The sequence below is a fragment of the Pristis pectinata genome, chromosome 8 (assembly GCF_009764475.1).
Source record: "Pristis pectinata isolate sPriPec2 chromosome 8, sPriPec2.1.pri, whole genome shotgun sequence".
NCBI classification, from domain to species: domain Eukaryota; kingdom Metazoa; phylum Chordata; class Chondrichthyes; order Rhinopristiformes; family Pristidae; genus Pristis; species Pristis pectinata.
Window position 1 is genome coordinate 28,899,056 of NC_067412.1, and position 13,782 is coordinate 28,912,837.

The window sequence follows — 13,782 nt, forward strand, 5'->3', positions numbered from 1 at the left end:
CATCCAAGCCAACGAAGCCACCTTCCACTAGCCCCATTTGCCTGCATTTGGCCAAATACCCCTCCAAACCTTGCTTATCCATGTAGCCATCCAAATGTCTTTTAAATGTTGTAATTGTACCCACCTCTGCCAGTTCCTTTGGCAGCTTGTTCCATACACCCACCACCCTGTGTGGAAAAAATATGCCTCTCAGACCCCCTTTAAAACTTTTCCCTCTCACTTTAAATCTATACCCTCTAGTTTTAGGCTCCCCTACCATGGGAGAGATCATGTGACAATCCATCTTATCTATACCCCTCGTGATTTTATAAACATAGAACAGTACAACACAGGAGTAGGCCCTTCAGCCCACGACGTCTGCACCGAACACAATGCCGAATTAAATTAAATCTCTTCTGCCTGTACATGATCCATATCCCTCCATATTCATGTGTCTATCTAACAACCTCTTAAACACCACTATCATATCTGCTTCCACCACTCCCCCAGCAACCCTTTCCAGGCACCTACCACTCTGTAAAAAAAACTTACACTGTACATGTCCTTTAAATTTCCCCCCTCGTCTTAAACACATGTCCTCTAGTACTTGACACTTCTACCCTGGGAAAAAAAAATTGACTGTCTAGCCTATCTATGCCTCAATTTTATAAACTCCTTTCAGGTCTCCCCTCAGCCTCTGACATTCCAGAGAAAACAACCCAAGTTTGTCCAACCTCCCCTTGCATGTCATACCCTTTAATCCAGGCAGCATCCTGGTAAACCTCCTCTTTACCCTTACCAAAGCTTCCACATCCTTCCCGTAATGGGGCAACCAGAATTGCACACAATTCTCCAAGGGCTGCCTAACCAAAGTTTTATATAGCTGCCACATGACTTCCTTGCTCTTATACTCAATTCCCTGACCAATGAAGGCAAGCAAGCCATATTGCCTTTTTTACCACCTTGTCTGCATGGCCACTTTCAGTGAGCTATGGACTTGGACCTAGAGGATCCCTCCATACATCAATGCTGTTATGGGTCCTGCCATTAACTGTACACTTTCCCCTTACATTTGACCTCCCAAAATGCAACATCTCATACTTGCTCAGATTAAACTCTATCTGCCATTTCTCCACCCAGATCTGTAACTGATCTATATTCTCCTGTATCCTTTGACAGCCCTCTACACTGTTCACAACTCCACCAATTTTTTGTGTCAACTGCAGACTTACTAACCCAACCATCTACATTTTCATCCAGATCACTTATATACATCAGAAACAACAGAGGCCGCAGCAGTGAACCCTGTGGAACTCCACTGGTCACAGACCTCCAGCCAGAGTAACATCCTTCCACCACTACTCTGTCTTCTATGGGCAAGCCAATTCTGAATCCAAGACTACCAAGTCACCGTGGATCCCATGCATTTTAATCTTCTGGATCTACAGGCTCACCCCTCAGCCTCCTTCGCTCCAGAGAAAACAGTCCCAGCCTATCCGGTCTCTTTTATAATTCAAGCCCTCTAGTCCCCAGCAACATCCTTGTGAATCTTTTCTGCACTCTCTGTAGCTTAATCACAGCCTTCCTATGGTATGGCAACCAGATCTGCATGCAATATTCCAGGTGCTGTCTCACCAGCATCTTGTATGGTTGTAACATGATGTGCCAACTCTTTTACTCAATGCCCCATCTGATGAAAGCAAGCATGCCGTAGACCTTCTTCACTACCTTGTCTACATGTATTGCTGCATTCAGGGGACTATGTACTTGTACCTCTCAGACTCTATTCTACAACACGCCCCAGGGTCCCATCATTTACTGTACAAGTCCTGTCTGGAATTAACTTCCCAAAATGCATCACTTTGCACTTTTTCAAGTTAAATTCCATCTGCCATTCCTGTGTCTACTTTCTCAGTTGAGCTAGGTCTGGTTGCAACCTTAGACGACCTTCTTCACTGTCCACCAGACCACCAACTTTGCCGTCATCTGCAGATTTACTAATTATGCCACCTATATCCTCATCCAAAAGTGTTAATGTATGACAAACAACAGTGAATCCAGCACTAATTCCTGCAGTGCACCGCTGGTCACAGCCCATCAATCTGAAAAATAGCCCTCCACTACACAACTCTGTCTCCTTCCACCAAGCCAATTTTGTATCCAGTTGGCTAGCTCACCTTGGATACCATGTGATCTAACCTTCCAGAACAGACGACCATGCAAGACCTTGTCAAAAGCCTTGCTAAAGTCCATGTAGATAATATTTACGGCCCTGCCCTCATCAATCCTCTTGACCATCCCTCAACTATGTTTCGTATTTAATTGAAGACATTGGTTACAGACCCATGGTATTCCTTCTCAAACTGCATTTAGAATTCTATCACATCGTGGTCTCGGAGTTATACAGCATGGAAACAGGCCCTTAGATCCAACTAGTCCATGCTGACCAATATTCCCATCTAAGCTAATCCCATTTGCCCACATCCCTCTAAACCTTTCTTATCCATGTACTTAGACAAGTACCTTCTTAAGTGTTGTTAATGTACCTACCTCAACCACTTCCATCTGACAGCTCATTCCATATACTGACCACCCTCTGGGTGAAAAAGTTGCCTCTCAGGTTCCTATTAAATCCCTCACCTTAAACCTATGCCCTCTAGTTCTTGATTCCCCAACCCTGAGGGATAGGGACAGAGGGACCATGTCTCTACCCCACCCCACATCTCCCCCAGAAGATCTTTAACCACAAGATCCCTAATTAATCCTTGCTCATTACACAAGAGCAAATCAAAAATAGTCTGTACTGCTCTGAAAAGCAATCCCTGACACATTCCACAAATTCTTCTTCTATGACACTTTTGCCAGTTTGGTTCATCCAATCAATATGTATTATAACAATCAATAATAAAAATTTCCCTCTATATTTCAACATGCCCTTGTTGTTTCCCCATTTATGCTCCGACCTATTGAGAGTTCACATTTTGGAGGTCTATAGACTACTCTCACTCACGTTTTCCTTCCCTTGCTATTCATGATTTCAACCCAAACCGATTCCACATCACTATCCACTGTCTTTAAATCACAAATCAGCAATCTGGTACCTTCCTTAATTATCAACTCCACTCCACCTCCTTTCCCCTTTGACCTGCTCTTTTGGAACAGCATATAACCTAGAATACTGAATCTTGGTCACCCTGCAACCACATTTGTTACAGTTATCACAAAGTATTCCTGTGTTGCTGTCTGTGCTAGCAAATTATCCATCTTGTTGCAAATACTACGTGCATTCAAATAAAGAACATCAAGCTTTGATTTTTTAAAGTTATTTACAACTCTGAATGTGCTCTGTTTTGCATATTTTCATTTACACCTTTTGCCCTAGCCTATCACTCTATGCCTCAGTTGCCCCCTCGCTATCCTGTGCCATTGCTCTTTCATTTCCTCCCAATTTATTAATCCTTCTGTTCTTGGAGCCCTTCTCCTAGTTAGTTCAAAGCCCAATCTACAACCCTAGTTATGTAATTCACCTGAACACTGGTCCCAGCGTGGTTCAGGTGGAGCCCATCCCAACAAAACAGCTCTCTTTCCCCAGTACCTGTACTACTGTCCCAGGAATCGGAACCCATTTCTCCCATACCAAGCTTCAAGCCATGCAATTCTCTCTAATATTATTTATCCTTTGCCAATTTGCACATGGGTCAGGTAATAATCCAGAGGATTATCACCCTTGTGGTTCTGGGTCTCAATTTTGCCCCAAGCTCAATCCTTCAGCAGAACCTCCTTCCTTGTCCCAGCTACATCATTAGTGTCTACATGGACCAGACGAGGTGTCCTTAACCATAGCACTGGGCAGGCAACACAGCCTTTGGGACTGTCTTTGCTGCAGAGAACAGTAGCTATTCCCCTATGCTACATTTCTCTTTTGTTCCCCCACTTGAATAGTTAGTTTACAAGCTGAAACTAACATGGAAGTTGTTATACAATGGTTAAGCCCTTCAGGGATATGTTATTGCAGCCTTAGTATCTTTACACTTGCCCTTAGTGGTATCTACATTATTTTGTTATCCACAGGAAGTCCTTCCCCAATACCTCATTAAGGAGGAGGACTTGGTGTATTCAAATAAGTGTCTGGTTGAAAGCTGGCTCTCATGATACAATTATATTTTTGGTTGTTGTTAACATAAGTTTAATGCCACAGGAAATAAAAATAGTAAAATGCCTTTAGGTAATTCGGAGACAAAATACAACTGCTGTAGGTTCAAATGTGCCTGTTCTAGCTCAAAATATTATCAAAGCAAAATTCCGTGGATGCTGAAAATCTGAAATTAAAAGCAATGCTATAAGCACAGTACACCAGGCAACATCTGTGGAAAGAAACAGAATTAATGTTTCAGATCACTGACCTTTCCACATTTTCACAAAAAGGGCACTGACACAAAATGTTATCTCACAACAGATGTTACCTGATTTACATGAAATACTACCAAACTAAAATACAGCCAATATCATCAAAACATAAATCGGATAAGATCCATAACAAACAGAATGAAGATCTTTGCTTCACCATCTCTCCATTTATTCCAGTGAAAGATAATTTTTTCCAATTACTGAGCACTCACACTAGGTGGCAATCTCAGTTTGCTTCTATTTTAACCTATGTAAAGGATCAGGTAAAAGAATGTAGAAACAGAAGTAGGCCACTCACTCCACTGACATTCATATTGATCATGACTGAACTGTACATCAATCACATCTATCTGTACACACCCATTCTTTCCTATTTATTAGGAAAAGTAAGAGATACAAATCACAGACACGTTTAAAATAAATGCTGTGAAGTAATGCAGGAAAAGTTGCAAAAAAGTTGGAATAAGGACAGAGGAGTTAGAAATTAAGTCAAGGTAGATGGTTCACTGATCTAGGCAAATATGGCAGTTTAATTTCAATTCATTATACAAAGAATTAAGTTGTACTATTGAAAGCAGACAAGTTATAACTATTGGTCCATATTGTAACCACTATGAAATCAGTGTTTAATACTTTGTAATAAGAAACTTTGTAACATTTCTTATTACAAAGTATTAAAAGTCAGCATATGTATTTCTTCTATTTGTTTGAAATCAAAATGAACATCTCTTCAGTGCTAATCATAGGAGATTACTCTTGTAACACCCCTAAGTAGCGTGAATAATAGCAGGCATTAATTCAAACAAGAACTAGTCTTCAGAAAAAAAACTGTTCTAAATTGTAAATTGAGATATGGGAAGTGGTCCAAGTTTTCCACAATCTCGCCATGAACCTTTATTGTCAGAGAACAGTATAGCGCACGCAGATGGTAGATCTTTGTCTTGTGAATATTAAGTGGAAGGCCCAGCCTCTTCCAAGCTTCAACTAAAGGGTTAATGGCTTGGAGCTTGTCCTATAAGCATTAGTAAACTCAAGCTTAGTGTCCATACTGAAGTTCAACTGCTAAAGTTTAAATGACCTTGGTTCTAAAATGTAGTCACCATAGGTTGAAAAGCTACTCGTTGGCTATGAATTCAACTTGCGTGGGAAGTTTGTTGGAGATGCAACATAGCAGAAGGAAAGATTGAGAAAAGCCTTGGGCCAATGACCCAGCTTGATCGAGAATGGTCCTGTTACAGCCATTTAAACTATGGCTTCAAATGAAGCAAACACAAGATGGAGATGAATTTCCATGGGCAGCAGAACTTTAGGAGAATGTTCCAGTTCCTCCCAATTGAGGGAGTCAAAGGCTTTAATGAGACCAAAATAGGCCATGTGCACTGGTTGATGCTGCTCCCTGTATTCTTCTTGGAGTTCTAATGTGGTGAAGATCATGTCCAATGTACCTATGGATGGACAGAATTCACACCAACTTGGAGAGCAGCTTTTCAGTCACTGGGAGGAGACAGTTGAAAAGGATCCTGGTGATTATTTTCCCCTCTGGTGTAGAGTAGAAGGTAGCTCTGTAGTTACCACAGTCAGATGTGCCTCCTTTCTTGAAGGTGGTCATGATTATGGCTTCTCTGAAATACCTTGTATCCTCCTTTTTCTAGAAGAGGCTGTGGATTTGTGACAAGTTCTTCAATGCCTGGTTTTGGGATTTCAATGGGGATGCCATGTGCTACTGAGGTCTTGTCATGGCTAGGTCTTGAATAGGTTATGGCTTTCTCAACGTTTTCGTCAGCCAGGAGTGGAGGCAAGCCTGGGCCAAAACAAAAGGCTTCTGTGGAATGGAATCAAGCGCTCTCACATCAAGGTTAGAGTCACGGTTGAGGACTATCCAAAGTTTTCCTGCATGAATGCCACTTCATTCTCCCCACATTTCTATCAACTCCCCCAGTTGCCCAAGACTACAAGAAATGGAAGAAAGTTGTCCAGTCTATCACACAAACCAACCTCTAATCGACTCCATCTACACCTCCTGGTACCTCGGGAAAGTAGCTAACGTAATCAAGGACCCCTCCCACCCTCGTCATTCTCTCTTCTCCTGTTGAGCAGAAGATACAAAAGCGTGAGAGCACAAACCACCAGACTCAAGGACAGCTTCTATCCCACTGTTATCAGACTCTTGAACGGACCTCTCATACACGAAAAGATGAACTCTTGATCTCCCAATATACCTTGCCCTTGCACTTTACTTGTCTACCTGCACGGCACTCGGTCTGTAACTGCAATACTAATATTCTGCATTCTGTTTTCTTTAATGTACCTCGATGTAAATATGTATGGCATGATCTGTCTGGATGGCATGCAAAACAAAGCTTCTCACTGTATCTCAGTACCTATGACAACAACAACAACAATAGTTGTTACTAGATACCTACACGAGTGGCAATTTACAGTAGCCTCTCTCCCCGTCACTCACGCACTAAAGAATGGTGGCTGGGAAAGGACAGCAGCTAACTCTACAAACACTCCTAGTGGTCTTTGCAAATTACTGTAAAGAACAAAAATTGTTACCTTTCTACAATTTTGTCCACAACTTATACATTTTCACAAATGAAGTGAAATATACATCCTCAAAATATTGATAAGAATATTTGAATTGCATGTACTCTGTGTTGTTCACTGCAGAACAGTGGACTCATCATAAGTGCAATGTGGCTGCACTGTAGAGTCCATGCAAACCCCGAGGGATAAGTCTGGAGCTCATTCTAAACATTTTTTTCTGTTACAAAGATACTTCTATTGATACTAGCATAGAATCATCTAACAAAGACAAGGAAATTAGGCCCACCATGCTTGTGCTGGCTCCTGATAAAGCTATCCAAACAGTCTGACTCCCCTACTTTTTACAAATAGGCCTGTACGTTATTTTCCATTCTATTCCATTTTGAAAGTTACCATCGATTCTGCTTCCTTCACCCCTTCAGACAATACATATCTAATTATAACAAATTGCTACTTAACAGAAAACTTAATGCATGAAGTATCTGGTTCTTTTGTCAAGGACTTTAAATCTGTAGTCTCTGCCTGATAATCCTTTTGTCACTAGCAACAGTTCATTATTTTATTCTATGAAACTCAATCATGATCTTGAACGCCTTTATCAATTTCCTCTTGACCTTTGCTCCAAAAAGAACCACCCAGCTTCTCCTGCCTCTCCGCATAACTGAAGTCCCTCATTCCTGTTACCATTCTAATACATCTCTTCTGCATCCTATCCAAAGCCTTGACATTGAACGGAGGAGCAGGCACAAGGGGCCAAACGGCCTACTCCTCCTCCTTATGTTCTTACTTTGTCCTCAGAGATCTGTGGCCTCCTACAGCCTCAAATACAATCTCACCTGTGTGCCTTAACTGCATTGCCTGTGGAGATCTGGTTCACAATCACTCTCACTTCTGAGCCTCAGGATATTTCCAGGCTATTGTTATCCTGCCACATCTTGTAGTATGCATTAGAGAGATCATCCAAATCTAATTTTCAGCTGACACAAGCAGACAGTGTGGGCAGAGGTATTTGGCTGCATCACATTCTTTTCCAAATTTGAGCATTGGGCATAAAGAACAGATCAGCCCTGACCATCTTGAATGGTGGCACAGGCTTCAGAGGCAAGGTGACCTACTCCTGCTCTGTGTTCAAAATGCAAGCATCCAAAGACTGCACTCATATCCTTAAAGATCTCCTGGGCAACCTCCCACCAGAAGCACAGCCCTGGACAGTCTCCATGAATACTTGCCCGCTCCTAAAAAATATGCCACTTATAGGCAATGTTCTTCAGCAGCCTGCCCAGGTCCCTCTGAATCCCTGGGACCACTCTCCCATACTCCTTGTACTATTATGGCATCACTGGCAACATCCCTCTACTGGAAATTTGTGTATGGGGTAGATCCATTAAAGAACTTACTACAAAGATCACATTTGCCATGTTACATTGAAACAAATGTAAGAACCTGTAATACATCTAGAGGGAATGCCACACTGGATCTAACATCAACTTCAGTGCAGCATTGCACAGAAAACCCTATAATGCTAGTCTGTGAACCTCACATTTGATAGTCTCACTCTTCCTGTCCACCCATGGTAACCTTTACAAACAGCATTAAGGTAACACACAAACATGCCTTAATGCAAAAAAGATGGCACAGACCAATTTCAAGGTCCAGATGCCTTGAACGTGGACTACATAAAGTACCACATTTGGTTCAATACAAAAGGTTAGGGGAGGTAGAACAGTCAACTGAATGGATAGAAAATTGGTTAAAAACTGGAACACAGAGAGCAAGTGATTCCATGATCCCATGACAGAAAGCAGAGGAAGAAGTTGAGCAGATTGGAATGCAGAAAGAATGGTTCACAAGGATCAGTAAATGGGGCCACTCTTAGTCATAATTTGTATTTAGTTCATCGAGCTCGGCACTATACCTGCAGTGATTCTGTGCAAAACAAAGGGAAATGAAGATGGCAATGAGCTTACTCCAAAGTGCAGCCAAAACAGCCATTTTAAAATTGTTCCAATTTCCCCACATAGACATCAAGACACCTTTTCCCCAGTCTTTGAGTCATGTAGGCAATGAGCTTACAAATTAGGGGTAGGACTTGGCCACTGTGCTCCTGAGGTCTGCTCCACCACCCAATAAGATCAAGGCTGATCTGACTGTTACCTCAACTCAGCATTCCTGTCCACCCATGGTAACCTTTCATTCCATTACTTCTCAATTATCTACCTACCTGTCTTAAGAATATTCAAAGCCTCTACTTACACTGCCCATTGAGAAAGAAATTCTCATGCCCCTCAGTGAAAAAAAATTGCCTCAAAATCTGTCATAAATGGGCAATCCCTGGTGACTCCTGTTCTAGATTCTCCCACAAAGGAGACATTGACTCCACATCGATGCTGTCAAGACCAGAGTCTTTATACATCTCAATGGCTTCAGCTCACTTTTCTAAAGTGCAGTGGATATGCAAGCCTGGCCCATCCATCTTTTCCTCTTAAGACTACCTAACCATTTCAGGTATTAGTCTAGTTAATCTTCTCTGAACTGCTTCCAATGCATAAACATCTTTCCTTACATAAGGAGACCAATTCTGTACACAGTACTCATGATGTAGTCATAAAGAACATTGGTGAGACTAAGCAGTAACTCCCCACTTTGTTCAATTCACCTTACAATAGATGATAACATTCTGTTAGCTTTCCCAATTACTAGCAGTACCTGCATACTAGCTTTATGCAAACGAGGCACTAAAGCACCTCAATCTCTGCAATCTCTCACCATTCAGATACTATGCTTTATTTTTCCCTGCCAAAATGGACAGTTACACATTTTCCCACATTATACTGCATTTACCAGGTCTTTGCCCATTCACTTACTGTACTTGTATCTCTTTATAATTGCTTTATCTTCACAACTTACTTTCCTACCTCCCTATGTTATCAGAAAATTTAGCATCAATACATTCATCCAAGTCATTAATTGTAAAAGGCTATTAGCATCAATACATTCATCCAAGTCATTAATTGTAAAAGGCTGAAGCCACAACACTGAACCCTGCTGTATGGCACTTATTAAATCTTGCCAACCAGAAAAAAAGACCCATTTATGTCTACTCTGATTCCTGTTAAGCAGAAAAAAATCTTTTATCCATACCAATGTGTTACTTTCTACACAATGTGGTTTTATTTTCCAAAATATCTTTTGATGCAGCAATTATCAAATACCTTATGGAAATCTTAGCACCAAATATTTACTGGTCCCCTTTATCCACAGTACAAGTAATGTGTACTGTGAACCAAAGGGAATAAGGAGGTCACTTTAATTAGGTATCACCATTTAAGGTAGAGATGAGGCAAAACTTTTTCTCTCAGAGAATCATGAGTTGTGATACAACGATTGACCAATAAATTGGTCAAACGTAATTTCCCTGCCAAAAATCATGCTGACTTTGTCTAATTACCTCAATTTTGTTTATTTAATAATAGTTTCTAACATTTTCTCTATGACAAATGTTAAGCTAAATGTTCGTAGGGTAATTTTGTTTAAACAGATATCAACTTAGCCACCTGCTCATCACGTCTCCACATTTCCACTTACTTTACCATAAGTCAAATTTACCTCCCTTACTTTCAATGAAGGAATTAGGGAATACAGAAAAAGACTACAGATATACTTTTTAGCAGGAATAAGTTACTCTGTAACCACTTATTTGCCAAAATTAGTTTAAAAAATTGCCTTGTTTTTAACCAAGTAGGACTTGGAATTTGCTCTATTTTAACAGATACTTTTCAGGCAGGATTTAAAGATCTTGCCTGACCTCAAAAACCTCACAAGGAAATCAGCTTCTAACCAAACATCCTTGATTAACGGACAACAACGTGCAATTAAGTGCAACGGCTGAGACAAACCCGTACGCAAAATCACATTATATGGTGTACGTAGTTCTTAAAGGCATATACGCAATATAAAACACAGACTGACAGACACAACAACGATATCGTCATCAGAAATAAGCACCCTTAGCTCATTGCTAACCATCGAAATAAATTGCAACTTTCCTCAGAACCCTCCCAGTGGAAACATCTGCATCACTTAACAACGCAGCAAAACCAGCCCAGCTCACAGCATGCCCTTACCTAGAGCATTGACAACCCGAACTCCCTCACGACCACCCGACACATACCTTTGCCAGGGGACTTTCCCCAGGGCTCCATGAAGCAGAAGACTTCTAGCTGAGATGCGATGGGGACAGCTCCAGCCTCCTTCGACGATTTTGCCAGCACTTGGGAGAGGCGACAAAGTGATATTTATGATCAAATCAGATCACAAACCCAAACTCTATTTTGTGGAGTTAGGGTAAGGTGTGCAGAAGTCAAAGTATCACGAAAAATGAATCAGTCCGGGACCCCGCCCCACAGTGAGGGCAGGTGGCGCTGGCCCCGCCCCACAGTGAGGGCAGGTGGTGCTGGCTCCGCCCCATAGTGAGGGCAGGTGGCGCTGGCTCCGCCCCGACCGGATGCCTCACTGCCGTATGTCGGAGTTCGTCGCACGTTCTACGGCGGTGTGTTTACGACGCTGTCGGCAATAGTAAAATGGTGTCGCAGTTCAGTGGGGTGTTGCAGCTGACGGATTTGAATGATTTTATCACCCCGTCTCAGGTAGGGCTGTAATGGCATCGACAGAGCCGCGGTTGAAGGGGAACTGTCTGTAGTTCATGACCCTTCTCTGTTGATAAAATTAGTATCTGACACGGAGGATAGCTGGAACAAATGAACGATGTGACGAGGAGAGGTAGGGTCCATCTGAATCCTGATGGGCTGAATGGCCTTCCTCACCCGGTTGTAAAGAGGACTACTTTTGTTCAGTTGCCAGAATAAAGTTGTCTCAATTAGATCTTAGTTAAACTCCTTCACCCTGCGTCAAAGTGATGGAGAGAATCATGTGAGGAAGTTCGGTCGTAAAGTATTTCAAACAATTTAATTGCTTTCAACTTTATGTAACAGAAATTCCTTATGAATACCATGAAACAAATGAAGGTTTTTCTGAAAACTAACATCTTAACCATTAAAACAGTTTAGAACATTAGGGTACTTGTTCCTGATTATTGGAATTGTTTTATTATTGTTGCATGTACTGATGTACAGTGAAAAACTTGTCTTGCATACTGTTCATACAGATCAATTCATTACACAATGCATTGAGGTAGTACAAGGTAAAAACAATAACAATGCAGAATAAAGTGCAACAGCTACAGAAAATGTGCAGTGCAGCCAGACAATAGGTGCAAGGTCATAACGAGGTAGATTGTGAGGTCAAGAGTCCATTTTATCGTACTTGGGAACCATCCTTATAATCTTATAACAACGGGATGGAAGCTGTCCTTGAGCCTGGCTGTATGTGCTTTCTGGCTTTTGTACTTACAAAGTTCACTATATACTTCCTTCAGCTTTGAAATTAAGTACAGTACATACAAATATTCTGTTATGCATTTGTTATTTATAAAGGTTAGTTTTCCCTCCATGTTTATCCTGAAAAAGAAAGCCATGTTGCAACAATTAGATGTAACTTCAAGTGGTTTCCAGTACCTGTTGTTTAAAATTTGCAGAGTTTAAAAGGTACTAATGGCTAGACATTGGATTGAACCATTTCTAGGTGTGTGAAAATTTCGTGATGTGTTGTACTAGTGCTGAAACAGGACCCCATCAAAATTATTATAAAATTGTTTAAAATCAAGTGTGCAACAGTATTTTCTCGCTAGTTGCATTCTCAAAAAAAACCTTCCAGCTTAAACAGTGTGGGTTTTGGGGCATTAAAGTTACCTAAGAGATAAGTATTAGCTGTTCTAAATTCTTAACCAAATGTTGTCACACTCGTAGATATTGAGCATAAGGTGTCAACTTTCTGTTCACATATTGCCTAGTAATATTCTTTAATCACATCCTGAATGTTGTTAAAATGCAGTAACAGTGAAGTTGCACCATTCTTTGCTGCCAACAATTTATTTTTATTAATTATTCTTAAATTATATAATCCACTTCCTAAATACCTATTATTGTGGAAAAATGAAGACATTAAACTGTCATGCATCTTTACACATAAAATACAGTAAAACTTCAATAATTTGTCATCTGATTGTTCAGAAATTCTGATGATTTGGCATTTGGCTCGCTCATTAGTCCAGAATGTGAGCTGGGGGTCCAGAGTGCAAGCAGGATGTGTAGCCACGGCTGGGGTCCAAACTTTGTTGTATGTTTCAGGACAGGAATGTGGGTAGTTTTCATGCTGGATGTGGGAGGGGTTCTGGAATGTTTGTATACTCCCTGTTCCCTTTAAGCTCAGCGGGTTCACTGGAAAGTATATTCTCCTACTGTGTGATAGGGTATTATTAGGAGTAACATCCAATAGTCTGCTGGTCCTGCACAACTAAAGTCATCTTTCTTCTCATTCTTCTCATCTATCTTCTCATTCTTCCTTGTCCTAAGTTATTGATGGGTATATATTTCTCTTTGCTGTAGTATGAGGGAATGAGCCTTACAATTAATATTCACAGAACAAATGTCCTCCATTAACCGGCCCCAAACAATAAAGATCCACAACAAGTCCTTGGGGAGCACTTCCTATATCTTGGAAAGCACTTTTTAGCAAAGAAAGGTATCAGTCATTAAATTCATCTTCAGTGCACTTACACACCTTTGAATACAGTAATCACAAATATTAGTGCAGTATCCACTTGCTGCAACATGACCTAAGGATAAGCTTTATGAATATCCATTAGTATAATATTGAAATAAGCAACAGAATATTTGAGTACACTTACTGCAATGTTGAAGAGAGTAAGTAGGTAAGTTCTAAGGTGGC

The 13,782-nt window shown here is 40.9% G+C and overlaps 1 protein-coding gene across 1 annotated transcript in view; it reads left to right on the forward strand.

Annotated features, from left to right (window-relative positions):
• The first annotated feature begins 11,501 nt into the window (after positions 1-11,501).
• narfl (nuclear prelamin A recognition factor-like) overlaps positions 11,502-13,782 on the forward strand; it is a 40,983-nt gene continuing 38,702 nt past the window's right edge. The window contains exon 1 of the mRNA XM_052022148.1: positions 11,502-11,582. Coding sequence (XP_051878108.1) covers positions 11,517-11,582 — 66 coding nt within the window. The 5' untranslated portion in view covers positions 11,502-11,516. The remainder of the gene's footprint in view (positions 11,583-13,782) is intronic.